At 46.8% G+C, this 27,893-nt stretch overlaps 2 protein-coding genes and 1 pseudogene across 9 annotated transcripts in view; 2 read left to right on the top strand and 1 right to left on the bottom strand.

Moving 5' to 3' along the window:
• Window positions 1-27,893, top strand: part of IL34 (interleukin 34) — a 70,191-nt gene that overhangs the window by 24,372 nt on the left and 17,926 nt on the right. Inside the window, exon 1 of one of the 7 annotated variants that reach the window (XM_084906781.1) lies at window positions 2,835-2,942. The exons of the other annotated variants lie outside the window; for them this stretch is intronic. The gene's annotated coding sequence lies outside the window, so the exon portion shown is untranslated. Of the gene's footprint in view, window positions 1-2,834; window positions 2,943-27,893 lie in introns of those variants that run through there. 7 annotated transcript variants of the gene reach the window in all.
• Window positions 17,510-17,833, top strand: LOC311610000 (ATP synthase membrane subunit K, mitochondrial-like; annotated as a pseudogene). Its single transcript has one exon. The product of its transcript is annotated as an ATP synthase membrane subunit K, mitochondrial-like (transcript).
• Window positions 24,900-25,912, bottom strand: LOC311610290 (peptidyl-prolyl cis-trans isomerase FKBP3-like). Its single transcript, XM_084861349.1, has one exon. It carries the CDS (start codon window positions 25,879-25,881, stop codon window positions 25,192-25,194), a length of 690 nt encoding a protein of 229 aa, XP_084717475.1. The 5' UTR covers window positions 25,882-25,912; the 3' UTR covers window positions 24,900-25,191.

Below are 27,893 nucleotides of genomic sequence, written 5' to 3'. Positions count from 1 at the left end.
GGCTGCCCTCCCCACCGCCTCCTCTGGCTCCCTCCCTGCTTTCTCCCGAGAGCACTTCCTCCTGGCTCCTCACCCCCTCTTCCAGGGAAGCCACTCCCAGGCCATGGGCTCTGCGGTTTGGAAAGTGGGGTTCTGGGATGGGAGAGCAGTCCCTTCGGCTCTAACCGCTCCCACACGCAGTGATGTCCTGAATCACCGCACGTTAGGGCAGGGCCAGGCCACAAAGCCACTCCCCAGGGACGAGGCGGGGCCTGCTGCACCAGCCCCAGGTCCCAGGTCAGGCTTCCTCTCAGGTGAGCCCCCTCCCCTCCGCTATCCCTTGTGCCTGGAGCTCCACCCCCTTCCCTCTGTCTTGGAATAATTCACACTGACGGGTGAAAGGTTGGCAGCTCAGAGACAATGCATCTTGAAAAGATCCAAATGCATCTGGTTGATCCAAATACATTTTATGGTTAATCCTCGACCCGAGGATTTTTTATTTTTATTAAATATATTCTATTGATTTTGTACAGAGAGGAAGGGAGAGAGATAGAGAGCTAGAAACATCGATGAGAGAGAGTCATCGATCAGCCGCCTCTTGCACACCCCCCTACTGGGGATGTGCCCGCAACCAAGGTACATGCCCTTGACCGTAATCGAACCCGGGACCCTTCCGTCCCCAAGCCGACGCTCTATCCATTGAGCTAAACCGGTTTCGGCTTCCCATTGATTCTTAAGGAGAGTGGAGGAGAGTGGGAAAGACAGGGAGAAACATCCATGGGAGAGAAACACATGGGTTGGTTGCCTCCTGCATGAGCCAGGACCAGGGCCCGGACCGGGACCGGGGAGGAGCCTGCCCTTGACCAGAATCGAACCCGGGACCCTTCAGTCCACAGGCCAACGCACTGTCCACTGAGCCAAACCGGCCAGGGCCAAATACATTTTTTTTTTTTAATTCGATGGACTTTCTGTCAGGATGATAAAGCGAGTTGGCAAAACGCACGCCGCACAGTCCAGTTTTTGAGGCCATGAAGGAGCCCCACATCGGCACAGACTCCTCGCTTTCCCAAGGACCGCCCTCCCCACCCCCTTCCCGGCCCTCCTCGCCCAGCCCGCCCACCGTCAGGCCGCACGTGTGGAGAGAAGTGCCCCGGGGCCTTCCCAGGTGACTCACCCGAGGGGAAGCTGACTCAGCTGAAGCAATGTTTTTGCCAGAATGCTTTTTTTTTTAAAGGTGGTTTGAGCTAACCTCCCTAATACGTGGCTTATTTCTCAGGAGAGTGGAGACTTGTGAATGGTGTAGTCCATGTCCACAGCGTTTGGCTCAGGCAGGTCTGAGGCACTGGTCGGGGGACAGTGCGGGGAGTGGCAGCCACTGGAGGGGCCCCATCCGATCTGGGCCCCGACCTGCCAAGTGACCTGAGGCAGACCGTTTGTTTTTCCCCCGGGCACAGTTTCCTCGTCTGTAACATGAAGGGAATTGGATATTCCAGAACCTTGTCACTGCATGTGTGGTCTGCAGCCCAGTAGCATCTGCCACGCCTGGAAGTTGGTTAAAAATGGAGTCTCCCGGGTCCCTCCCACCCAGACTCACCCAGACTCGCTGGGTCGGAATCTGTGTTTTAACAGGATTCCCAGGCCATTTGCAATGTTTATTTACTTATTTATTTATTTTATTACTATTACTAGAGGCCTAGTGCATGAAATTCATGCACGGGTAGGGTCCTGGGGCGAGGCCACCAATCAGGGCCGATGATCTGTGAGGAAACCTGCGAGGTGATCAGGGGTCCCCCACTGGCACCTGCCTTGGCTGGCCTGGGGCCTGTGGGCTGGGGGCGGCTCCTGCATCGAGTGTCTGCCCTCTGGTGGTCAGTGTGCATCACAGCGATTAGTCGTTCCACCGGTCATTCCGCCGTTCAATCAATTTGCATGTTAGGCTTTTATTAGATAGGATTTTTTTTGTTAATCTTCACCCAAGGATATTTTTCTATTGATTTAAAAAATATATATATTTTATTGATTTTTTTACAGAAAGGAAGGGAGAGGGACAGAGAGTTAGAAACATTGACCAGCTGCTTTCTGCACACCTACCCCCATGGGTATGTGCCCGCAACCAAGGAACATGCCCTTGAACGGAATCGAACCTGGGACCCTTCAGTCCGCAGGCTGACGCTCTATCCACCGAGCCAAACGGTTTTGGCTATTTATTTATTTAAAACTTTTTTTGAGAGAGAGTGGAAGGGGAGGGGGAGAAACAGAGAGCAAGAAAAACATGGATGGCCCTAACCGGTTTGGCTTGGTGGATAGAGCGTCGGCCTGCGGACTGAAGGGTCCCAGGTTCGATTCCGGTCAAGGGCATGTACCTTGGTTGCGGGCACATCCCCAGTGTAGGGGGTGTGTGCAAGAGGCTGCTGATCGATGTTTCTCTCTCATCGATGTTTCTGACTCTCTAAGTCTCTCCCTTCCTCTCTGTAAAAAAATCAATAAAAAAATATATTAAAAAAAAACAAAAAAAAAAAATCGATGTGAGAGAGACATCTTGATTGACTGCCGGGCCCAGCCACTGGTATGCCCCTCATACCCTGCTCTGGACTAAGGCTGCTCCAGCATGGTCCTCAGGCATCCCCTGGGAGGAGCAGCCTGTTAACATTCAGGCCGATGGGCCCACACCCAGGCACCGCCCGGCGCAGGGCGGGGCCCGAGGCTGCGCTCTGGCCGCCTCTCCAGGTGAGGGCTGGGCCCCACTGACCTTTGAGAAGCCCTGCGGCTCCCAGCCTCACACATTCCCGCCGCCCAGGCCGGCTGTGCGACCGCTGTCCTCCTTCCTGAGGCCGTGTGACCAGCCTGCCGTGTGCTGCTTCTCGGCCAGGAACGCCCCCGGGCCAGGACCTCACGGCCACTCCGTGATGCTTTGTCTTCATCTCTGCCTGCCAGAGGGAGAGCCGATGTGTAAGGGCGCCGAGGTGAGTGGCCCCAGGTCTGTCTGCCTCCCGCTGTCTTGCGTAGGTAGAGATATCAGCCTGAGACGTTTATGGCCAAGCCAAGGAGCTGATTTACAGGGTAATAAAACTCCTTGTGAATGCGGAATGCTACCTGTGTATACACCGCGGGCTCTCGGGACCAGAGCCAAGAGCTTGGGGGTGAAAGGGCGGCAGGATCAGTCTTCGGAGCTCATGAACTTCAGCTCTTCTCACTCGCTGGTTGAGGTTTGCGTTCGATGAAACATTCGTGTGGTTTAACCATCCTGTGGAAAAGGACCGGAGGGAAAGTTTATAACCACCCACTACCCTCCAGCCGCAGGCAGCTGCTTTCAGTTTACTGGGTCTGATCCAATCAGAGCTGGTCCTGGAAAAGCTGTGGGATCTCCGGTGGGTGGCCGCCCTCATGACTTCCCAAGTCTCTGGACTGACTTGCATTTTCCCAACTCATTGTATCTCCCTGACAGAAACGCCAGCACACGACCAGCTTATTCGGGTTAACAAGCATTTTTTTTTTTTTAAGGGTGCACCATCGCTGGGGGGTTCTCAGCTGCTTGCGTGTGAATTATTCTAATACAGGGTTTCTTTATGCATATGCAAGCAACTAGGAATATATGTGTATACCAGTGAAACGCTTTGCCACTTCGGCTGAACAAATTTTTTACAAAACCAAACAGCACCCCGCTCCCGGCCTGGCTGGGTTCACCAACTGTGTGGTGCTGTGTTAATTGTGTGGCGGACACGCAGGCTGCTTCCAATCTGCGGCCACAGACACCACCGTTTGCACCTGTGGCGTTTCGCAGGCTCGTGCGACCAACGCACGCCCAATCCCCACGCATGGGGGTTGCTAGGTATCTGCGTGTGTAATTTTTGAGAGATGTTGCCAATTTGCCTTTTCTAAGATTAGTATCAATGTGCGCCTCTGTTTTGGATTGAGAAGTTACTGTTTTCCGACGTCTTTGCCAATGTATAATTTAGTGCGATTACTGGATTTCCCCCAATCTGATAGGTGGTAGTGACTCAGCTTGAGTCTTAGTTTAAATTTGTTATGAAAAGTTTTGAACTTATGTTTAAAAAGGTCCTTCTCTCTCTCTCTCTCTCTCTCTCTGTCTGTCTCTCTCTCTCTCTTTATTTGCTTATTTTGAAAATGGAATTGCTACCTTTTCCTCTTTTTTTTCCTGGGGGCTGTTTATCTAGTAGGGAGATCAGCCTTTCGCCTTGGATATAAGTTGCATCCAGTTTAGGGATTCTCTTTTACTTGGTTGGCTGCTGGTTTGTTGTTGTATGCCCAGGTGTTTATTTTTATGCAGTCAGATAATCAGGCATCTCTTTTATGGCTTCTGAACTTTGCATCGCAGGTACCAAGGTCATCCCCACTTCCAGGTACTAGGACGAGTCCTTTGTTCTTCTCTTAGTTCACAGGCACATTTTGATCCATTTGTAATTCATCCTAAAGCTGCAGATGCAATTTCCGCCCTCCCCCTCCCCCCTCTCCTCCGGCTGTGGTTATCTTTTCCCCCTGAAGCGAATCTATCGTGGGCCTGTTTCTGATCGCCATCCTCTTTCCCCACTGGCTGGCTCCCTTCCTTGCCTGCTCATGTTCATTCACGTCCCCGCTGTTCGGCTTACATTAAGTTTTGCGATATTTAAGAATACTTTTTTTTTTTTTTAACATGTGAAAGTGCTGCTTTCTTACTTTTAGGAACTTTTCAGGCTGTGGTTGTTTTACTTGTTTTAAAACCTAACACTTACTCACGCACGGGTTGTTGGTGTTTTCATTGAAATTGCTTTAATCGGAACTGAAGTATGACACACTTTCAGAAAAGTGAATAAACTGCCGAAACCGGTTTGGCTCAATGGGTGGAGCATCTGCCTGCCGACCGACCGAAAGGTCCCGGGTTCGATTCCCGTCAAGGGCATGTGCCTTGGTTGCGGGCACATCCCCGGTGGGGGGTGTGCAGGAGGAGGCTGATCGATGTCTCTCTCTCTCTCATCGATGTTTCTAACTCTCTGTCCCTCTTCACTTCCTCTCTGTGAAAAATCAGTAAAGTATATTTAAAAAAGAAAAAAAGAAAGAAAAGTGAATAAACTGTATTGGTGAGTCCTTACCCAGAGCTGGAACTGAGGGCCACTAGCGTGGGGCTCCCCGAGCGACTGCTGAGGGGTAATCACCATCCTTTTTATTATGTCCTGGACTGGGTTTTGCTGTTTTTGCTTTTTAACTTTATTTACATAGATGCTTTTGGGTCTGCCTTCTTTGGCTCACCAGTAAGTATGTATGTTTTTAAATTGTTTTATTTTTATTTTTAAATTACATTTGACATATAATATTATATTGGTTTTAGGTGTACAATCCAGTGATTAGACATTTCTATAGCTCACAAACTTACCATCTCTAATAAATCTTGCACCCATCTGACATCGTACCAAGTGATTGCAATATTATTGACTCTATTCCCTAAGCTGAGCTTTACAACCCCTGGGACTGTTCTGTAACTACCAAGCCGTACTTCTTAATCCCTTCCCCTTTTTCACACAGTCCTCCCGACCCCTCTTCCATCTGGCCACCGCCGAAATGTTCTCTGTATCTGTGAGTCTGTTTCCATTCTGCTTGTTTGTTTATTTATTTTTTTAAGATTCCACTCGTAAGTGGAATCCTATGGCATTATGTCTTTCTCTGTCTGACTTATTTCACTCAGCACAATACCCTCTATATTCATCCATGTTGTTGCAGATGCAAGATCTCATTCCTTCTATGGCTGAGTCATATTTCATTGTATATATGCACCAGTTCTTCTTTGGCTCAACATTATATTTATAAGTTTTTTTGTTTTTGTTTCTTAATTCCTTCTTTTGCTGATGGACATTTAAGTTCTGGTTTTGGTTATCGTACGTAGCTTTTGGTGCTCATAGATGCCCATTTCTGTTGGATATTTACCGATGAGAGGAATTTCTGGGCCATGGGATGGGCATGTGTTCACCTTCAGGAAATATTGCCAAGCTGTTTTCCATAGAGATGTGTAACAATTTGCCCTCCTCCCGGTAGTGTCTGAGAATTTCAGATATTCCCTCTTCTTACAACAGTTGTTTTTAAAATATTTTTTTCCCCATTCTGATGTGCATGTGTGTGTGTGTGTGTGTGTGTGTGTGTGTGTGTGTGTGTGTATAGTGGCAATTAATTTCGATTTTAGTTTTCAGTTCTCTAATGACTGATATGTTTCACTGCTTTAAAAATGTATTTATTGGACATTTAAATAAACTCTGTTGTGCAATGGATTGGGATTGTTTTACAGTTACACATTAACTTCAGAGAATGGACATATTTATAATGTTGAATCTTTCTATCTAGGAACATGGTATGTCTTTCCATTTGTTTACATCCTCTGTGTCCTTCAGTATTGTTCATAGTTTTTTTTATAATATAACTTGCATATTTTTTGATAAGTTTATTCATAAGTGCTTAACTTTTTTGTGGCGTCTTTTCTAACTGGCTGTTGTTTGTAGCCATCTCTCAGTTGATTCTCTTAAATGTGCAAGTCTTAGAACTGTATTATCTATAAGTGGAAATAATTTATCTCCTCCCATCCAAGTCTTTGTTTTTATTGAGATATAACTGACATATAACATTATATTGGTTTTAGGTACACAATATAATGATTTTTTTATATCTATAGATTGTGAAATGATCACCACTATAAGTTAATATCCATCACCGTACATCATGACAATGTCTTTCTTGTGATGAGAACTTTTAAGATTTGCTCTTAGTAATTTTCAAATATACAATACAGTATTGTTAACCATACTATACATTATATTTCCTCCACTCAATTCTTTTTTATTTTTTTATTTTATTTTATTGATTTTTTACAGAGAGGAGGAGAGAGGGATAGAGAGCCAGAAATGTCCATGAGAGAGAAACATCGACCAGCTGCCTTCTGCACACCCCCTACTGGGGATGTGCCTGCAACCAATGTACATGCCCTTGACCGTAATCGAACCTGGGACCTTTTAGTCCGCAGACCGACGCTCTACCACTGAGCCAAACCGGTTTCGGCTCCCCCACTCAATTCTTACATCTTTTATTTCTTTAGCTTATCTTATTGCATTGGCTAGTATCTCCTATACAATGAAAGTGTGCACATGTGTATTATTCATGACTTTCGTGGGAATGTTTCTGATGCTTTTCCATTAAGCAAACTACTGGCTTTTATCTGAGATTTATATTTTATCATGTTAAAGAATTATTCATTGGTTGTTTCTTTATTGACATTTTATTCAGGAAAGGGTGTTGACTGTTGTCAAATGCTCATTCAACATTTATGTATCTCCTAGGATCTGTTATTATGTTAAGAAGTGCCCTAATATGAACCATCTTGAACTCCTGGAATAAATCCCATTGGTCTTTTAATACATACATATATATATATATATATATATATATATATATATATATATATATATATATAAAATTGATTTTTGAAAGAAAGGGAGAGGGAGATAGAAACATCAATAATGAGAGAGAATCATGCATCAGCTGCCTCCTGCATGCTCCACTCTGGGGATCGAGCCCGCAACCCGGGCATGTGCCCTTGACCAGGAATCGAACCTTGACCTGCAGGAGGCATTTTTGCAGAGGGAACAGCTTTGCACAGTGGAGTGTGAGGGGAGAGCACTGGGTAGGACCCCACTGGGCAGTGCCGGGTCTCCCACTCAGTGTGAATCCTGAACAGCGGCAGGCTGGCTCTCCTTCAGGTGTTTAAATTTGGTGAAACAAGTCACCTGGAGCCTTCATCACCTTGCTATTTCCAGTTTTTTTTTTAAAAAAAAATGGAGTGCACCCTAGCCTGGGTGGCTCTGTTGGTTGGAGTTCGATTCCCAGTTAGAGCACTTATGGGGTTGTGGGTTGATACAGCTGGTCAGGGCCCATCAATGTTTCTCTCTCTCTCTCCCTCTGTCTTTATCTCTCTTTCCCTCTCCCTCTCTAAAAAATAAAACTAAAGTAAAAAAGAAAAAAACCCATACACACACACACACACACACAAAACAAACAAAACAAAACAAAACAAAACACAAAAACAACCCAAATTGGAGGATGATTTAGTTAAAATAAAAGTTTTTAAACATGCTGTTTGACGACATATTGGTTTCCTAAAGCTGTCGTAACAAAATGCTATAAACTTGGTGGCTTAAAAGAACAGATTTTATTCTCTCACGTCTGGAGGCTGGAAATCCAAAATCAAGGTGTCAGCAGGGCCGTGATCTCTTGGAAGGCTCTAGGCCAGTGGTCGGCAAACTCATTAGTCAACAGAGCCAAATAGCAACAGTACAACAATCGAAATTTCTTTTGAGAGCCCAATTTTTTAAACTTAAACTTCTTCTAACTCCACTTCTTCAAAATAGACTCGCCCAGGCCGTGGTATTTTTGTGGAAGAGCCACACTTAAGGGGCCAAAGAGCCGCATGTGGCTCGTGAGCCGCGGTTTGCCGACCACGGCCCAATAATGCTCCCTCATGATCCTTTCCAGCCAATTCCTACCACCACTGCCCATGTCAGACAACCACTGCTCTGATTCCTGTCACCGTACGTTAGTTTTTTTTTTTTTTTTTTTTTTTTTTTTTTTTTTTTTACTGTGTTTGCAAATATATGTAATTGAATAGTGTGTGCTCCTGTGTCTGGCCTCTTGCTCATGATGTTGTTTCTGAGATTCAGCCATGTTGCATGGGTCAGTAGTTTTTCCTCTTTTTGCTGAGCCGTGTTCCCTTGTGGGATTGCACCACAGTCTGGTCACCCATCCTTCTGCTGAGGAGCATGTGGGCTGTTTTCAGGTTTTGGAGCTGCTAGTTCTTTTTCATGTGACTAGGACAGCAGTGCACATTCTTGTTCATTCTTTCTGTGGCCGTGGATGTGGATCCACATTTTCTTACTGAGGGGTAGTCGGCCTTTATGTTAGTTTCAAGCTTACAGCCTAGTGACTCGCTGTGTGTGTATATTGTGAAATGGCCACCACAGTTAGTCTGGTTAACATCTGTCATTGTGGATAGTCTCAACACTTTCTTTTCTTGCCATGAAGTTCAGAGTTTTGACCCTCTTTATCCATAGGTTAAGGTGACCAGACGTTCTGCTTTTGGCGGGACAGTCCCGATTTTTAACAATTTGTCCCGCGTCCTGCGGCATTTGAAAAAAAAAAAAAAGGTCCCAATTGTGACACGGGACGCGGGACAAATTGTTAAAAATCGGGGCTGTCCCGCCAAAAGCGGGATGCCTGGTCACCTTACCACAGGGGGACATATATTCTGGTTTTTTAGGTTAAATACCGGGAGTGGAATGACTGCGTCTCAGGGCAGGTGTGTGTTTCGCTTTATTAGAATTGCCCAGCAGTCTTCATCGGTGAGTGTCCGGATTTACACCCCGAGGGTGAGGTGGGAGGCTTCGATCGCTCCACATCTTTGTGAAGGTGGTGGAAAGGGTGACCCTCTGCAGAGGCTCCCATCCAAGGAGCTAAAGACACCCCCCCCCCCCCCACCAGGTTCTTGCTGACTTCTCCCTTCCTCCTTTTCTGCTTTGTTTGTTTCTTTTTCATCCTGTCCCTCCTCGGGACCGTCCAGGCACAGAGGCCTGCTGGAGTCCCTTTGTCCGCGGGCTCTTTTTTCCTCAGAATGGCACTAGGGTGACACACTCTGTTTTTCCACTTTTGAGTCTTTGTGCTTGTCAGGGGTCAGAGGTCGAAGGCCAGAGGTCAGGGCCTTCAGAAGGACATCAGCTGCTGGAAGCAGTTGCGTATATCTTAGAGCATTCAGGGGACCCATGTGACTAGTTGCACATTGGGTTTCTTTCTTTCTGTCTTTCGCAATCAAGTGTTTTCCTCACAGCGCAACGGCAATAAAGGGAATCATTCAAAATTAAAAGTGAGTGTGGGTGTGGGTGTGGGTGTGGGTGTGAGCGCCCCCTCCTGTCCAGGGGAGATTCCCGCCGTGCGGCTTGAGCTGCCCAGAGAGGCTCCGGCCACCAGGGACCCTGAACTGGAAATGAGCAGCTTGGAAAAGAATTATCCTTCTTATTTTTATTAGTCTTTCTTAAATGTATGTACAGCTCATACTTGCTTTTTTAAAAAATCTTTTATTTATTTCTTTCCTTTTTATTAATTTCTTTATTGATTAAGGTATCACATATTTGTCCTCAACCCCCCATTCCAATCCCCCACCCCCACACACACTCATGCCCCCACCCTCCTATTGTCCTTGACCACTGGTTAGGCTCATATGTGTGCACATAAGCCCTTTGGTTGATCTCTCCCTTTTATCCCCACCCTCCCTCTGAGGTCCAACAGTCTGACCCAAGGCTCCTTATCTCTGGGTCTGCTCTTGTTATCAGTCTATGTCGTTCACCATTTCCCCTAGATGAGTGAGATCATGTCCTAATGGAAATATAAGAATCAAAAATGAGACAAGCAATCATGGTTATGCTGAAAGGCACATGAATCAGTCTGTAGTGAGCTTCTTTCTGGGCCACCAGTTCTTTGGAGACCCAATTTCAATGTCAAACAGTTCCTTATGTGTGCCTGTCAGCAACAATATTTCCGTTCTGGATGGTGTCATACTTACTGTAGTGTGTGATACCTAGAGGTGGTTTTTGGTCTTTATTTGGGAAGCGTAGCGATGTTCTGTGGCCAGAAATGTGCCGTAGGAACGTGGCTGCTGTTTGTTTCAGTTAGCTCACAGTGACACCGGTTCTGATAACATCGTTTCCCTGAAAGCCGAGTTTCCAAGGTCCTGTGGACAGTGTCAAAGGAGAGCCTACCGCCTGAGCCACAGGCCCGCTCCGGCTCCAAGCTTTCTCTGTGGAAACTCGGTGCATCCGACATGGCCCTTTGAGGCCGGCATGTCACGTGACACCATTTCCCTGATGGGGAACCCGAGGCCAGAAGAGAGTCCTCACCTCCAGTGCATTCCGCAGGGTCGCTCACATCCTGGAAACCCAGCCGGTTTCTTCACAAAGGGCCCTCGATGTTGCTCTATCGCCAGGAAACCCGTGCCATTTGCCATAAACAAACGATAGCCGTAGAAGGAATCCTCTGATAATGGTGTGTGCTGTTCTAGCTTGTCCCTGGGGTGACTGCCCAACCTCATTGTTAAAAAAAAAGTTGCTTTCTGCTTTTGGCGCCACAGTGAAGCACATTTTCCCCAGCTCAGAGCCACAAAGATTTTCCCCTGGGGCTTTCTTCTAGGACGTTTATAGTTTTAGGTTTTTACAATTAAGTTATTGGTCCATTTCCAGGTATGCATGGTGTGAGGTACGGGTTACGCTTCATGTTTTGAGTGTGTCTGAGGACATTCCGTAGTTTCCATAGCGTTGGTTGGCAAGGCCCCTTCCTCCTCTCTGCTCTGAGCCTGCTTTTCTGCGGGAACGGGAGGGTGAACCCTCACAGCTGCTCCCGGGAGAAAAGGTGTCATCGGTTTGCTACACCGATTGAAAGCTCTGCCATGTTAAAACAGCAATTAGTTCTCAGCTTGGGCTAACTGCTTTCCTGTGGTTTGGCATCCAGGTTGTTTCCAGTTTCCTTTCTTCGCGTGTGCACAGCAATGCCGTGGATATTTTATGGGTATTAATAGCTTTTCTTTTTTAAAGCTATTTTAGTGTATACGTATGGATTTGTATCCATTCCACGAATCAGTGTTGAGAGGGCTTGGGCTCATGCCCTGTGCCAGGCGCCAGGCGTTGGTTTTGAATGAGTTCTGCTTTCAACCAGTTCTGCTTTCAACCAGAGGGTTCTTAACCCTCATTGGGAAGGTTAAGAACCAAGGAAGCCCTGACCGGTGTGGCTCAGTGGATAGAGCGTCGGCCTGCGGACTGAAGGGTCCCAGGTTCAATTCTGGTCAAGGGCATGTACCTTGGTTGCAGGCACATCCCCAATAGGGGGTGTGCAGGAGGCAGCTGAATCGGTATCTCTCTCATCGATGTTTCTAACTCTCTATCTCTCTCCCTTCCTCTCTGTACAAAATCAATAAAATATATTAAAGAAAAAAAAAGAAGAAGAACCAAAGAAATCTCTGTTTTCGGCCCCCAGCTCACCCCCTGGTCCACTGCTCCGTGGCTTCTTACCTTCCCACTAGCTGCACCCACTTTCTGTTTTCTTTTTTTCTTTCTTTCTTTCTTTCCTTTAAAAAAAAACAAAACCGGTTTTGGCGCTGATTGTACTTTTATTATTTTTTTAAACTAAAATATTATCTGTGCAGAAACCGGTTTGGCTCAGTGGTAGAGCGTCAGTCTGTGGACTGAAAGGTCCCGGGTTCGATTCCGGTCAAGGGCATGTACATTGGTTGTGGGCACATCCCCGGTAGGGGGTGTGCAAGAGGCAGCTGGTCGATGTTTCTCTCTCATCTACATTTCTCGCTCTCTATCTCTCTCCCTTCCTCTCTGTAAAAAGTCAATAAAATATATTTTACAAAAAAAAAAAAAAATCTGTGTACATATACCCTTGTCCTCCCCTCCCCCAAATACATGCCCTCCCTCCCCAGAGTTTTATGTCCATTGGTTGTACTTATATGCATGTATACAAGTCCTTCGGTTGATCTCTTATCTCCCCCAGATCTCCCTACCCTCTCTGCTGTAATTTGATAGTCTGCTTGTTGCTTTACTGTCTCTGTATCTATCTTTTGGTTCATCAGTTTATAATGTTCTATTTCTCACTATTTTCTACTCATTGATTCACCTCCTGGCCTCCCCCACTGGCCCGTGTACCTCTCACTAAGATAGAGACTTACGAGTTCTCAGCACAGGGACTGCACACAGTAAGTGCTTAACAAACGTTAACTGTAAGGACGGCAGTGGGACCAGCACTGACGTGACTGGAAAAGGGGACCTGGTGCTTGGCAAGCCTACCCAGGGCTGGCCGGCCGGCAGTGTGTGGGCTCTGGATGTCACGCAGGAAGAATTTCACAGCCGGAGTCCCCATGACTGGGAGGGAGCACCCACTCACCGGGGACAGTGAAACAAGAAAGGGCTACTCGCATCGCAGCAGAAGCAGCAGGGGGCCCAGGCAGCTGGGAAGTCGGAGAAAGGGGGCCTTGGGGACTGGGTCAGGAGCTGCCCCTGCCCACCACTCCCCAGGCGGCACGTCTGTGGGCTCCTCAGAGTTTAGGAGGTCCGTGCCTGTGGGGGAAGAAGAGAGGGGAGAAGAGGGGAGAGGGGAAAGAGGGAGACAGCGCACGGGGTCCTCTGTCTGGAGGCTTGGTCTCATGCAGGTGGGGATCTTAGGGGAAGCCCCAGGAGGGGGGGGGGTGTTCAGTAGAACATTCTAGGTGTGCTCCTCCAGGGCGGTGGTCTCCGCAGATGGACCGTGCCAGGGTAGGGGTCAGGCAGGGGTCGTTAGTCATCACACGGGTCCTGGAGCTGCCCACCGGTTTGGCTGCTTCTCTGGGCCTGGAGTGACGTACAGCGGAGGCCTAGAGGTAATCTCTAGGGGGGTGACTTTCTGTACCCGCTGCAGTGTGCTCAGCTCGCTGCCTCCTGGCCCTGGCTCACTGCCCTTCGGCTGTGGGTGTCCCTGAGATCAGCCTCCGGCAACAGCGATAACAGCTTCTCTCAGCACCCATGGCGGGTGCCGCCTGGTCCCACCGCATCTCGTAGGCGGACAGCTTCCCTGAGTGTGGGCCGGGCGCCCTGGGGAATGGGTGGTGGTACCTAGGTCCTGGATCCTGAATCAGGTAGCGTGGACTGCCAGAGGGAGGAAATGGTTCTTCGGTTCTTTTCCAGCCCTCCGTAATTCCCTACAACACAGTTTCTCAGCCTCAGCATTATTATTATTTTTTTTTAAATATATTTTATTGATTTTTTTACAGAGAGGAAGAGAGAGGGATAGAGAGCTAGAAACATCGATGAGAGAGGAACATCAACCAGCCGCCTCCTGCACCATCCCCCTGCCTGCAACCAAGGTACATGCCCCCGACTGGAATCGAACCTGGGACCTCTCAATCTGCAGGCTGATGCTCTATCCACTGAGCCAAACTGGTTTCTGCCAGTCTCAGCATTATTGACATTTGAGGCCAAAATCTTCCTTTCTGGCAGGAAGGGCAGGGGGCAGGGAGGCTGGCAGGGGGGCTGCCCTGTGCTCTGTAGGGTGTTTACAGCATCCTGGCCCCTGCCCCAGCTGGGACAGACAGAAATGTGTGTAGACATTGCTGATGCCACCTGGAGGAGAAATCCCCCACCTCTGGGACAGAGACAGGCTGATCCTAATGTACTCCAGCACCCCCTTAGCCCTTCCTAACCCCTCTTTTCCAAAAAAGAGCAAATCTCTAGCTCAGAGCCATCAGCAGGCAAAGCTTTCTGCCTAGAACTTCATTTCATTATGTTTGTAGCTTCCCCTGACGTTACCTTCTCATTTTGGTAAGGGAAAACTGCCTCTCTCTCTCTCTCTCTCTCTCTCTCTCTCTCTCTCTCTCTCTCTCTCTCTTTTTGAAGTGGACACATCCTCAAGATTTTATCGTCACTTAATAAAACAAAACATGAAGCTTAGAACTGGATCACTTGGCCCTTTCTCTTTTTAATTAAATTATTAATTTATTTTTAAAAAATCTTTATTGTTGAAAGTATTACCTATGCCCCCTTTGTTCTCCCAGTGATCCCCTTCAGCGTGCCTCCCCCCACCCCAGCCTTCGCCACCCCCTTGTCTGTGTCCATGGGCCGTGCATATATGCAAACAAGGACCTCACCCCCCTCCCCCGCCTTCCCTCTGAGATCTTGAGCTCTGTTCCATGCTTCCATGTCTCTGGGTCCACTCCGTTCATGGGTTTATTTTGTTACTTAGAGTCCACATATGAGTGAGATCATGTGCTACTTGTCTTTCCCTGGCTTGTTTCACTTAGCGTAATACTCTCCCGCTTCCCCCGTGCTGTCTCTAAGGTTAAGAGATCTCTTCTTTTTGAACTGCCCCCTGGCCCTTCCTTGTAGCTCCTCCCAGTTCAGAATGCGCCCATCCCATCCTGGCCGCCACTGTTCTCTCAGACCTGCAGTTGGGCTCAGTGCATTCAAGCCTCCGCACAATTGTCTTGGTAGTTTTAACCATTTTTGTGGAAAATCGGCGTGGTCTGTCCACCATCGCCGTCGTGTTCCCTGTCACAATGCCATTTCTTCTGAGCACGCAGGACCCTGGCCCTTGTTGCACTGTGGTACCCTGTGGGGGTGACGCTGACCACGCACCCCACAGAAAGTCCGGGGGTGTCTAAGAGAGCGCTATCAGCATGGAAAGCCGAACTGTTTTTCTCTTAATGAAAATGTTATAAAGTGTTGTTGTTGTTGTTGTTTTTCCAAATCAATTTAAATAAAAACTTGAGCCTGGCTGGTGTGGCCCAGTGGTTGAGTGTGGACCTATGAACCCGGAGGTCACGGTTCTATTCCTGGTCAGGGCACATGTCCGGTGGCAGGCTCAATCCCCAGTAGGGGTATGCAGGAGGCAGCCAATTGATGATTCTCTCTCATCATTGATGTTTCTCTCTCTCTCTCTCCATCTCTTTTCCTCTCTGGAATCAGTAAAAAATAAAAATAAAAATAAATACTTTAAAAGGTGAGAAAAGAGAGAGAAATATATGCTAAGATACGTAGATGTGGACTGGCTGTCTTGGCTCGGTGGTTGAGCATCCCACCTGTGAATCAAGAGGTCACGGTTTAATTCCTGGTTAGGTCACACGCCCAGGTTGTGGGCTCGATCCCCAGGGTGGGGTGTGTAGAAGGCAGCTGATCAATGATTCTCTCTCATCATTGATGTTTCTCTCTCTCTCTTTCTCCCTTTCTCAAATCAATAAAAAAAAAAATATATATATTTTTTAAAAAGATACTCGGCTATGGCCTGGATAGTGTTGTTTGACACCTGGCTCTGGGCTAGGAAATGCTGAGTAAGGCATCTATCTTTCTGTCGGATGCTTCTGTTGTCTGCAGCGCCTGGCAGGCTTTCATGTTTTGCTTCACCCAAGACAATATGTGGTGCGGGCGCCAAGCCTCCCAGATGTGGTGACACAGATCCCGGAACGCGGCTCAGCGCCTGCCAGGGGCGTCCCGCCTGCTGCCAGCGTCTGGCCCACGCACCCAGGCGTGAGTGGGTCCTGCTGGATCAAGCTGCTTGGGTGGCTTTTCTGAGAACAGGGGAGGGTTGCTCCTCACAGTCGCGGCAAGGAGAAGAAGGGGGGAGGCAGTGCCTGTCTGGAGCGCGGCCCGTCCGTCCTTTTCTGAGAAGCGGGCGTTTGAAAACAAACCACACGAGCCCAGAGCCTGTCCTTCCAGAGGGAGGGCAGCCGTGGGAGGAGAGCACCAGGTTTCGTTAGCAGAGCCCTGGGTCCGGAGCCGCCTCTGCTTGCCTCCTGGGAAAGGCTCGGTCGGAAGGCACGGGGAGGGGGAAGATCACTCTTGGTGGCCGTTGATGCATTCATGGGTCCACGGGGCTCTCAGCACGAGAGAGTGAAACACCAGACGCTCCATGCCTCCTGTTGAAGGAGCCGAGCACCACCCCTGAGACAAAGGGTTTGAACTTGAATCTGGTCCAGCCGCCATGTGCAGAAGCAGAGAGGACCGGGGCACGTGCTGAAGTGCACGGTGAGTGGGCGGCCGCCGGGCCCAGGTGGGACACTCCGCCTGCCAAACATCCCGGCCCCTCAGAGGGGGAGCTGTAAGGGCAAGAACAGGAGGAGGGGGCATCTCGTGGGTTAAAAGAGACGTACAAGACAAGTGAAACTTTTTAAAAAATATATATTTTATTGATTTTACAGAGAGGAAGGGAGAGGGATAGAGAGCTAGAAACATGGATGAGAGAGAAACACCGATCAGCTGCCTCCTGCACATCTCCCGATGGGGATGTGCCTGCAACCAAGGTACATGCCCTTGACCGGAATTGAACCTGGGACCCTTCAGTACACAGGCTAATGCTCTATCCAGGGAGCCAAACCAGTCAAGGCAAGACAATGAAACTTTAAAAGTGGACAAAGCTAACGGCTGAACTGTAGTGTCTAGGGATGCACACTTGGTGGATGAAGCCAGGAAGAAGCCCAGCCAGGTGATGATTGCTTTTGGGGAGCTGGGATTGGGATGGGGTATACGGGGGGGGGAGGGCCTTAGGGGGTGGCAGGCCACAGTCTGCTTCTTAATTGGGTGGTAGTTATAAGGTGTGATTAAAAAAAAAAAATATATATATATATATATATATATATATATATATATATATATATTATTGATTTTTTACAGAGAGGAAGGAAGAGGAAGAGAGAGTTAGAAACATCGTACCTTGGTTACTGGGGATGTGCCCGTAACCAAGGTACATGCCCTTGACGGGAATCGAACCTGGGACCTTGAGTCCACATGCTGATGCTCTATCCATTGAGCCAAACCATTTAGGGTGTGATTTTCTTATAATCTATGAAACCATACATTTGTTTTCGGTTTTGTACCCATGTTTTATTTAAAAACACTTAAACAGCAATGTGTAAAATGTGCCATAGGCTACCTTTTTGTAGGCAAAAAGAGAGGAATTATAAAAATTGGGTTTCACGGTGGGATCGAGAGGGGAGCTTTGTACGTTGAAGGACACAGCCTGCGGTATTCGTGCTTTTGAGCAAGATTGAAATCATGGCAGGACCAGAAGCTGATGCACAATTCCAGTTCCCTGGGTATCAAAAAAATATTTCAACTCTTACACTATCACAGGGAGAATGAATTGTGTAATAGCCACATATGGAAGCATTGCTTTGCTGGTTTTATACTTCAAGTTACGGTCCAAAAAAACTCCAGCTGTGAAAGCAATATGAACAGATTATAAATTGTACCTCATCTATTAATTTCCCATGCCTGGAGAAGCTAATGTCAACTCATCATGTGATACTCAATTTGTACAATAAAATATGAACCTGGAAAAAAAATTAGGTTTCTATTTCAAAATATAAAGAGTGCAAGGATAAACTAAAAATGAATACAAATGTTTATTTATCAGGGAGGGAGAAATGAGGGAGAAAGATAGGGACTAGAAGCCAGACCTTTCTGAACATACCTTTTACAGTTTTTACTTTGGAACGATATAAATACTTTATATAATTAAAACACACAACAAATTAAAAGCCCCTAAAAATAAGAGAGAAATTGAAATATAAGACCTTTAAAAATTTTTATTGGTTGGTTAGAGAGAGATACATCGATTTTTTGTTCCACTTATTTATGCATTCATTGGTTGCTTCTTGTATGTGCCCTATTGGGGGATTGAACTCACAACCTTGGTGTAGTGGTTCAATACTCTAACCCAGGGGTCTTCAAACTACGGCCCGCGTGCCACATGCAGCCCGCAGAGGAGTCTGATCCTGCCCGCCAGGTTTTTTGGGCAGTGAGCACAGCCGAGGTGTTACAGTAGGAATTAGTAGTTCATATAGTCCGGCCCTCCAGCTCTCTGAGGGACCGTGATCTGGCCCCCACTTTAAAAAATTTGAGGACCCCTGCACCAATTGAGCTATCTGGTGAGGGCTGAACATACAAGATCGTTTGACTATACATTCCCAGTGGGAATATAACCTAAGATAGAGCCACAAAGAAATTTTACAGACTTGTCTTATTTTCAGCACAAGACAATAGAAATGCAAATAATAATCTAAAGATGTTAAAAAAAAAAAAAAAAAACCTTATAATTCTAATGATTTAGGTACATACCAATTATTTCTTTTTCTATTTTTAAAAATATATAAATTTCCTAGATCTGAAAAGGTCCATGCATGCTGACCCCTGAGTGGTAATGAGACTTAGCATTCAGGCCGTGGTTTCTAAGGACCGTTTCCCACTCAAAGGGCTGTTTGGAAAAGCAGCTGATTTCAAGTCGGAGACAGAAAATATACAGGAGAAGCGTGGGACCTCTAGTCATACCTGAAAGCCAGGGAGCTATCAAAGACGACTGGAGTCACGTCAACGGCTTCGGAACCTGTGGGAAAGGACTCCCACCGGCCAAGTGATGCAATAATCGGAGCGGCCCAAACAATAGCAGACAGCCACTTTGGAAAACCGCTTGGCAATTTCTTACGTTGAATCTCCAGGGACATACACCTAGGTTACCTGAGAGAAATAAAAACATACGTCCTCAGAATGCCTGTCTGCAGATGTGGGTGGAGCTCTGTTTGTACTCGAAAAGCCCTGGTGCGATGGAATACTCCTCAGCAATAACAGAACAGACTCAGTGACACGCTCAGCAGCACGGATGGGCTCCTAACGCATTTGTCAAGTGAAAGAAGACAGGACAGAAAGGAGGACATACTCTCTGATCCCATATTTGTATATACGGAAAAGATAAAACTCTAGGAAAAGAAATTGGATCGCCAGAAGTGTGGGGTGGGAAGGGACACAAGGAAACTTGTGGCGGTGATAGACAGGGACACCTTTGAGGGTGATAGAAATGTTCTGTGTCTTAAGAAGGTGTTGGTGTAAATATTTGTTGGAACTCATCAAACTGAACAGCTAAAGAGTGAACTTTTTGAAAATTCTCAATCAAGGATATTTTCCCATTGATTTTTAGAGAGAGTGAAAGAGAGAGGGAAAGAGGGAGAGTAATATTGATGTGAGAGAAGCACATCCATTGGTTGCTTCCTGCATGCGACCGGACCAGGTCCGGGTTGGGGAGGAGCCTGCAACCAGGTATGTGCCCTTGACTGGAATTGAACCCGGGACCCTTCAGTCTGAAGGCTGATGCTCTATCCAGAGCCAAACCCACGAGGGCAAGGGTGTGAACTTTAATGTACATCAATTATACCTTAATAAACCTGACTTCAAAGTAATTTCAGTGGACTGAAATATAAAAATTAAAAAGTTAATGAATTCAAAATTATACTGAAAAACATTGTTGATTCTCTTTAGAGGATGCTACAGAAGAACTCCTTTGCTAGCTGGTAAGTGAATGGGGAGAATCAAACTTTTATCCTGCTCTAAGATAGGAAAAGTCTGTTAGAGAAGAATCACAGGAGCACATGTGAAAGGAAAGAGAGAGTTAGAAAGTCCTCACCCAATGTAATACCGGATCAAGGCTATCGTCATCAGTGACTGATGACAGGTGGAGGTTGATGGAGAACTTTAGAGTGGGTTGGTCAGCAAGAAAGAGCATGACATTAGCTCACCCAAGTGGGGCGAGCAGACGTTCTGTGCCCCCTGATGTAATGCAGTACCTCCTGGGAATGTTACACCTGAGCCCAGTGAAACTTCCCAATCTGAATATGGGAAGCACAGAAGAGATAAATATGTTAAATGACATGCCAGTGATGTCTGGGGAGTCTATGGACAAGTGGCCCAGTTTCTTCAACAACAACAAAAAGGAAAAGTAAATTATATATTTCAAAGTCTTAAGAATTCAAAACACTACAAAGCTGCGGAAATAAAGACCGTGTGGTATTGGCATAAGGTAGACACACAGAACAATGGAATAGAGTTGAGAATTCGGAAATAAATTCGTACCTGTTTATGCCTCTGCGATCCACTGGTTTTTGGTGAACCAAGAGCATTTCATGGGGAAAGAAGTCCTTTCAAAGAGTGGTGCCAGGACAACTGGATGTCCACATGCAAGGAATGAAGTTAGGCTTGAACCTCACCCCATAATCAAAAATTAATTCCAAAGGGATCAAAGACCTAAGTGAAAGAGCTAAAACTGTGAGACTCTTAGAATAAAAAAACATGTCTTTGTGACCTTGGATTGGCAATGACTTCTGAGATATGCCACCAAAAGCACAAGCCACCAAAAAAGAAAAATATAAACTGAACTTCATCAAACTTAAAAAATTTTGTACATCAAGGGACACTATCAAGAAAGTGAAAAGACAACCCACAAAATGGGAGAAAATATTTACAAAACATATATCTGAAAAGAGTCTGGTACCCAGAATATACAAAGAACTCTAACAATTAAAAAAATAAAAAAGATAAACCAATTAAATTAGGGAAAAGGATTTGAATAGATATTTCTTCAAAGAAGATACACAAATGGCTCATAAGCACATGAAAGGATACTCAACATGATTAAGCACCAGGAAAATGAAGACTGAACCACAGTGAAATACCATTCACACCCATTACAATGGGTATAACAAAAATGGTAGTAAGTGTTGGTGAGGATGTGGAGAAACCAGAGTCTTCATACACGGCTGATGAAAATATAAAACGGTATACCTGCTTTGGGAGATAGACTGGCAGTTCCTCAAAAAGTTAAACTGAGCAACCATGTGACCCAGCAACCCCATTCTTAGACATATACCAAGAGAATTTAAAACTAGGCCTCAGCCCTAACCAGTTTGGCTCAGTGGATAGAGCATGGCCTGCAGACTGAAGAGTCCCAGGTTCAATTATGGTCAAGGGCATGTACCTTGGTTGCAGGTACATCCCCAGAAGGGAGTGTGCAGGAGGCAGCTGATCGATGTTTCTCTCTCCTCGATGTTTCTAACTCTCTATCCCTCACCCTTCCTCTCTGTAAAAAATCAATAAAATATATTTTAAAAAACTGGTCCTCAAATATTGATAGCAATATTATTCATAATAGCCAAAATATGAAAACAACCTGAATGCCCATCCACTGATGAATGGATAGAGAAAATGTGATATATCCATACAATGGGATATTATTTGACAATAAAGAGGAGTGGAGTACTGGTCCTGGTGGTAAGATAGTGGCCAGGGAGTGCAGTGTGGTCATGGTGGTGACCGAGTCAGAGCTGCTGGATGACAAAGAAGCAATCTTTCAAAGAACAAGGAAGTGCATGCTGTGCCAATGAAGCTTATAGCTATTATATAAGAACCACAGCCTTATTATGGGAATTGAGCACCTTGATGATGCTCAGCAAGTTCTAGGAAGGCCTGGGAGGAGCACAGCAGCCAGCGGGGTCGGAGGACAGCGGGGTGGGGTAGTCTACAGGAGTGCAAACGCCACCCAGGTCTAGGGAGTGGCAATGGCAGCTAGTCAGTTTCCAGAGAGCCCTAGAACTGGATCACAAAAACCGCTCGGGCACAGCGGGAGTGCGAGGACGCTAATGCAGTGGAGGACTAAATAGCCGAACCGGATTTAGAGAAGTGGGATTTTTGGACGGTTGCTCTTTGCATAGACCTGCGCCCTAGGGTTCGCCCCTGCCTGCCATTGCCTCAGAATCCTCCGAGCAGAACATTTAGCCGTGCTGGGTCCTTCTCCGGAAGCACAGTCGGTGGCCGGTGACATTTTTACAAATGGATCCACCAGCGCGGATGCTCTGTCAGAGGTCTTTGCCTGTATTACAAAGGCCGTATTGAGAAGATGGCTCGGTGTTTTGTACAAGCTCTCAGGATGGCTCCCGACCTCTCGAAGGCCTGTGTTGCTTGCAGAAATGCCAAAGCACTTAAAGCAGAGAGAGATGGGAATAAAGCACTTAAAGAAGCTAGCCTAGGGACAGCCCACAGACGTCCTGGGGAGGGACCCCAACAATATAAAAACCAACGCTACCTTCTACCACCATCGGGGACGGTGTGTGCCGAGCTCAGGGAACTAGCTGACGCAATGGAAGACGGCACAGGTGCAGGGAAGCTCAGGGGCTCGCGTGTACAAGCTTCTGGAGAAGAGCTCCGTGCTACGTGGACACTGAGGCACATGACCCAGGGTCTGAAGAAGCCGGAGGCCTACGGACACGTGTATCCGGTGGAGAAAACACATGAGCAGGAGCAACTAGAAAATGCACAGCTGGAACTGAGGAAGGGTCAAAGGAAAGATCACTAGCCCTGGCCCGGAAGCAGCCAGTGAAAACATACAAAAGTAGAACCATAGATCCATGTTTCTCTCTCTCTCACTCCCCACCCGCCCAAAAAAAAAATTAGTAAGTAAAAATAAAAAACTAAAAGAGGAAAGATTACTACAAGGTTCTGGGCGTGGACATGAAAGCCTCTGAGGACGAGATCAAGAACCCTGACTGGAAGTGGACTTTGATACACCACGTGGCTGGGCGAAGAGGAGCCAGTGAGAAGCTCTGGAGCGGGAGGAGGAGAAGCTCAAGGAAGTTGGAGAAGCTTTTACCCTCCTCTCTGATCCCAAGAAAAAGACCCCTAGGACCGCGGACAGGACCTGGCTGAGGAGGACGTAGATATGGGTGATTTGATGCAAATATCTTCCAGGCTTTCTTCACTGGTCCTGGGCCTTCAGCGTTGAAGCAGGGAATTTCTTTTTCTTTTTTTTTAAAAAAAATACTTTTAATTGATTTTTTACAGAGAGGAAGGGAGAGGGATAGAAAGTCAGAAACATCGATGAGAGAGAAACATCGACCAGCTGCCTCTTGCACATCTCCTACTGGGGATGTGTCCGCAACCAAGGTATACGTGCCCTTGACCGGAATCAAACCCGGGACCTTTCAGTCCACAGACTGACACTCTCTCTACTGAGCCAAACTGGGATTTCAGCAGGAACTTCTTTTTTTAATACGACGAATGAAAGGAAATCGTACAGAAGCCGGAGAACGCAGACCTGCTCAGTTTGACCTCCAATATGGATGCCATTCATCTGCTCCTGTCCTCTGTCTCCATGTCCTTAGAGCGGTTTTGTTCTCTCAGTTGGAGTCCCCGTGTCTGTGTGAGCCGCATGGTCGGTTTCGTGTGGACTCTCCTGCCTTCTCGGTGTGGTCACATGACCTCCATGGGAGCAGGGAGAGACAGCAAGCCCTTGGTGTCTCTTCTTTTAAGGCACTAATCCCATCATGAGGGCCCCACCCCCGTGACTGCATCCAACACTGATTATCTCCCAACGGTCCCATTGCCAAGTACCATCACATGGGGAGTTAGGGGTTTAACCTGTGAATTCAGTTTACAATGCGCTATAAGATGAATGAAAACATTATGCTATCATAACTGGAAGAAGTAAGTCATAAAGGATCGCAAATCCTACGACTGCATTTGTGTGCAATGCCCAGAACAGGCAAATCCACAGAGCAGGTTAGTGGTTGCCAGGGACTGGGGGACAGGAAATAAACAGTAACTGCTAATGAATGCAGGGTTTATTTCTGGGGTGATGAAACTGTTCTGGAATTAGATTGTGGTGATGGTTGCACAACTTTCCGAATATACTAAACACGCAAAAACCCCACTAAGTTGCATGCTCTGAAATGTTGAATTTTATGGCATTGAACTATAGCTTAATTTTTTTTTTTTTGAAGGAAAAAGATGTAAACGACATCAATCAAGGGTACTAGGTGGGCCACCTTGTGGGGTTCTCGATTCTGTCACCATAAGAAATGTCCAAACCGGTAGAGATTTTTTTTAGGTTTATTTGAGTCAAGCTGACAATTGCCAGGAAGGAAAATCTCAACGGATTGAGGAAACTGGAGAATGGCACTTTTACAGCTTATTTTATTTTATTATTATTTTAAAATATATATTTTTATTGATTTCAGAGAGAAAGGGAGGAGAGATAGAAACATCAATGATGAGAGAGAATCATTGATCAGCTGCCTCCTGCACGCCCCCTGCTGGGGATTGAGCCTGCACCCAGGCATATGCCCTCGGTGGGAGTCGAACCTGGGACCCTTCAGTCCATGAGCAGACACTCTACCCACTGAGCCAGATTGGCTAGGGCTGCAGCTTATTTTATGTATTTGAATAAAAGGAGGAGACACAAGGGGGAGGGGTTAGTAGGAAGTCCATTGGTGGTAGATTAAGGGGGCAGGAGAAAGCAAAGCAGGGAAATCTCTGAGGTTGAATAAAAAGGCAAAACTGGTGGGTGCGGGCACGTAGAGGTGGAGTGCGAGGAACAAGATAACCTTGAGGGGTCTGAGGTCTGGCGATTGCAGAAGATTACGCAGACATTTCAAAAGGATGTTATCTTAGTTGCAAAAAGACAAAGGACAGGCTCTTGTGAGGTAAAGGTTGACCTTTGTCAAGGGTGCTTCGTACCCAGATGTGACTACCCGCATGTCCTGCTTCTAGTTAGAAGCTTCTTTTTTCTTTCTTTTTTTTCTTTTTTTGACATTGGGTACATTTTTATTGAGCCTTTTAGTTTACATGAGGTAAAAGGAAAAATTCTTAAGAAGTATTTTACACAGCTGTAGTAAAATATTTTAAACTTCAGGGATTTATAACATTACATTTCTTAATTTGGGGGAGAAAGTAAACAAGTTCTAACATAACTCCTTGAATTTTCCAGTTCATTTCCATTACAATAGTAACCAGCTGTAATGAGTTACGTAACTTTCTTCAAGGCTATTGCTGTCTTTCGATCAGAAGCATTGCTACTTCAATCAATATCCACTAACTCCGCTTCAAAAACGAGTTTTGCATTTGGTGGGATTTTGGCATCAGGCTGTCCTTTCTTCCCATAAGCCCATTCTGGTTCAATTTCTAGTTGAGCCTTTTCTCCTTTACTCATAGTCAAGAGTGCCTCATCCCATCCTCTGATAACTTTGCCTATTCCAACCTTAAAACTTGAAGGCTTGGCATTTTTCTTCTTCTTTGAACTCGTTTGAATATTGGTATCAAAAACAGTTCCATCCTGCAGTGTTCCTGTATACCGGCAGTGAACAGCATCTCCCTGTTTGGGGAAGTTGGTTTCATCTCCTTTTTTAAGAACAGATTTTGTGTATTTTGGTGGACCCTCATCCAGAGTCTCTTCAGTCTTGGTTTCTTGGGGTGTATCTTCATTAAGCTTCACATTTTTCACCTGCTCAGATACTTTATTTATACTTTCAGTACCCTTGAAACGCTTACTTTCAAAAAGATGGTTATAGGCTGTAGCCAAATGGTCCTTGTTAGCTGTCTTGGCCACATTTTTAATGTTTCCTAATAACTTATGTTCTGCAAGAAACGAATCTGAACCGTGGTCCTGTAGAAACTTGATAATGTCCTTTTGGGGCAGCTGCTCGCTGCGCAGCTGCTCCGCGGCCCAGGCCCGCTGTGGTTCGGCCGCCGCCATCTTCCCCCGTTGCATCGGCTTCACTGACTAGTTAGAAGCTTCTGTGCTGCGCCCATTGTATGTGGTTACTCTCGGTTTCTGAGTTTGGAGGACCCCGTGTGCAGGCCTCCGCTGAGCGTGTCAGGTTTAGTATGTGGCCCCTTTTTCGTCCACAATTCAAACAGAGCAACTTTAAAAAGGACATTTCTCAAAGCATCAGGGAAAATTGAACATGGATTCTGTATTAGATGATATAAAGAAGTATTGACTTGAGAATGTGCAATAATAGTAGTGTGATTATATATTTTTAAAAATCCTGCCCCAGTTGGTTTGGCTCAGTGATAGAGCATCAGCCTGCGGACCAAAGGGTCCCAGGTTCGATTCCAGTCCAGGGCACATGCCCAGGTTTGTGGGATTGATCCCCAGTAGGAGGCATGAAAGAGGCAGCTGGTCAATGATTCTCTCTCTTCATTGATGTTTCTATATCTTTCTCCCAGACCCTTCCTCTCTGAAACAATAAAAATATATTTTAAAAAATGATAATAAAAATCCTTACATACTGGTAAAATGGAACATCTTAAAGTTGCTTTAAAATACTCTAGGGAGCCCTCATCAGTTTGGCTCAGTGGATAGAGCATTGGCCTGTGGACTGAAGGGTCCCGGGTTCAATTCCAGTCAAGGGCATATGCCTGGGTTTCAGGCTTGATCTCCAGTAGGGGGTGTGTACGAGGCAGCTGAACATTGATTCTCTCATCATTGTTGTTTCTCTCTCTCTCCTTCTCCTTCCACTCTGAAATCAATAAAAATATATTTAAAAAAATATTCTAGGGTAGAAATTGGGGGATGAGTGAAAAGGAATGTCAGAGGATTGATTTTTTTTTTTAAATTGAATTTAGGGAGAGAGGAAGGGAGAGAGGAAGGAGAGAGAGGGGGGAACATAGCTTGTTGTTCCACTTATTTATGCTTTTTGTATGTGCCCTGTCCAGGATCAAACCCATAGCCCCGATGTATCAGGATGACGCTCTAACCACTGAACTACCCGGCCAGGGCTGGTCATTTTTGAAACTGAGTGATGGTCACATGGGGGGGGGGGGCACTACATGCGTTTACAGTTTCTGTGATAAAAAGTTTTGTAAAAGAGTTCGGGTGTGGCAGAGGAAGAATGAACATCTTGATACGTACTGAGTCCTAGAAAGTGGTTCTCCTAAGAGAAGCTTCTGGCTGGGCCTAGGGCAACGCTAGCGCCTCTGTCCCTGGAGACCTCCTGACCTTGGACCCCGCTTCCTTCTGAAGAGCTGAGTCCCTGCCCCACGCCCTGGAGGAGGCTGTGGGTGAGAGTCGATCTGGCTCCGGACAGGGCTGTTTGCAGACGGGGGTGGGCGTTTCCATCCATGCGGTGGGGATTAGCGCTTGCCGCCTAACACACTACCCCCAAGCTTAGTGGTTAGAAGCAAACCTTGAGTGTTTCCTGTGCTTCTGTTCGGGGCTGGGATTCTGGGCCGGCTCCCCGGGGGCCAGCTGGCCTCCCTCCCACACTTGGGACTCAGCGGCGCCTCCTCCAGGAGGCACGCCAAGGCAGGAAGAGAGGATGAGCCTCAAGGTACAGGCACATCCCTGGGTGAGATGTCCCAAGGCCAAGCCCAGGCAGGGTCAAGGGATGGAGACACAGGGACTCCCTTACCGCTTGGACTTGGGCTGAATGGGAGCCAAGGGTGCGAGCATTCTGACCCGGTGCGCTTCTCCGATGAGACCGACACCACAGATGTGGCCGGGGGCGGGTCCCGGGTTATCCGGGTGCCCCAGGCCCAGCGCCCTCTTTCCACGTAGAGGACCGAGGTGGCGGGTGAAATTTTACTCGGAAATGCAGGCCCTGGGCCGATGCAGCTCGCCAGAATAATGCGTCCCTGTTTCTGCTTTTGTCTGTCTCCCTTTTTCCCCCTGTGGCCTACACTCAGTTCTGCATCCCGTCCACCTCCTGTCGAAGAGAACGTCTGTGACTCACGCTTGGTGGCTGCTCGCTGTCCCTCCCCGCGTCCTCAAAGGACAGA

The sequence above is a fragment of the Pipistrellus hanaki genome, assembly GCF_964339955.1.
Source record: "Pipistrellus hanaki genome assembly, chromosome: 15".
Lineage (NCBI taxonomy): Eukaryota > Metazoa > Chordata > Mammalia > Chiroptera > Vespertilionidae > Pipistrellus > Pipistrellus hanaki.
Note: the sequence above shows the minus strand (reverse complement) of the source record. Positions and strands in the feature narration are given on the sequence as shown.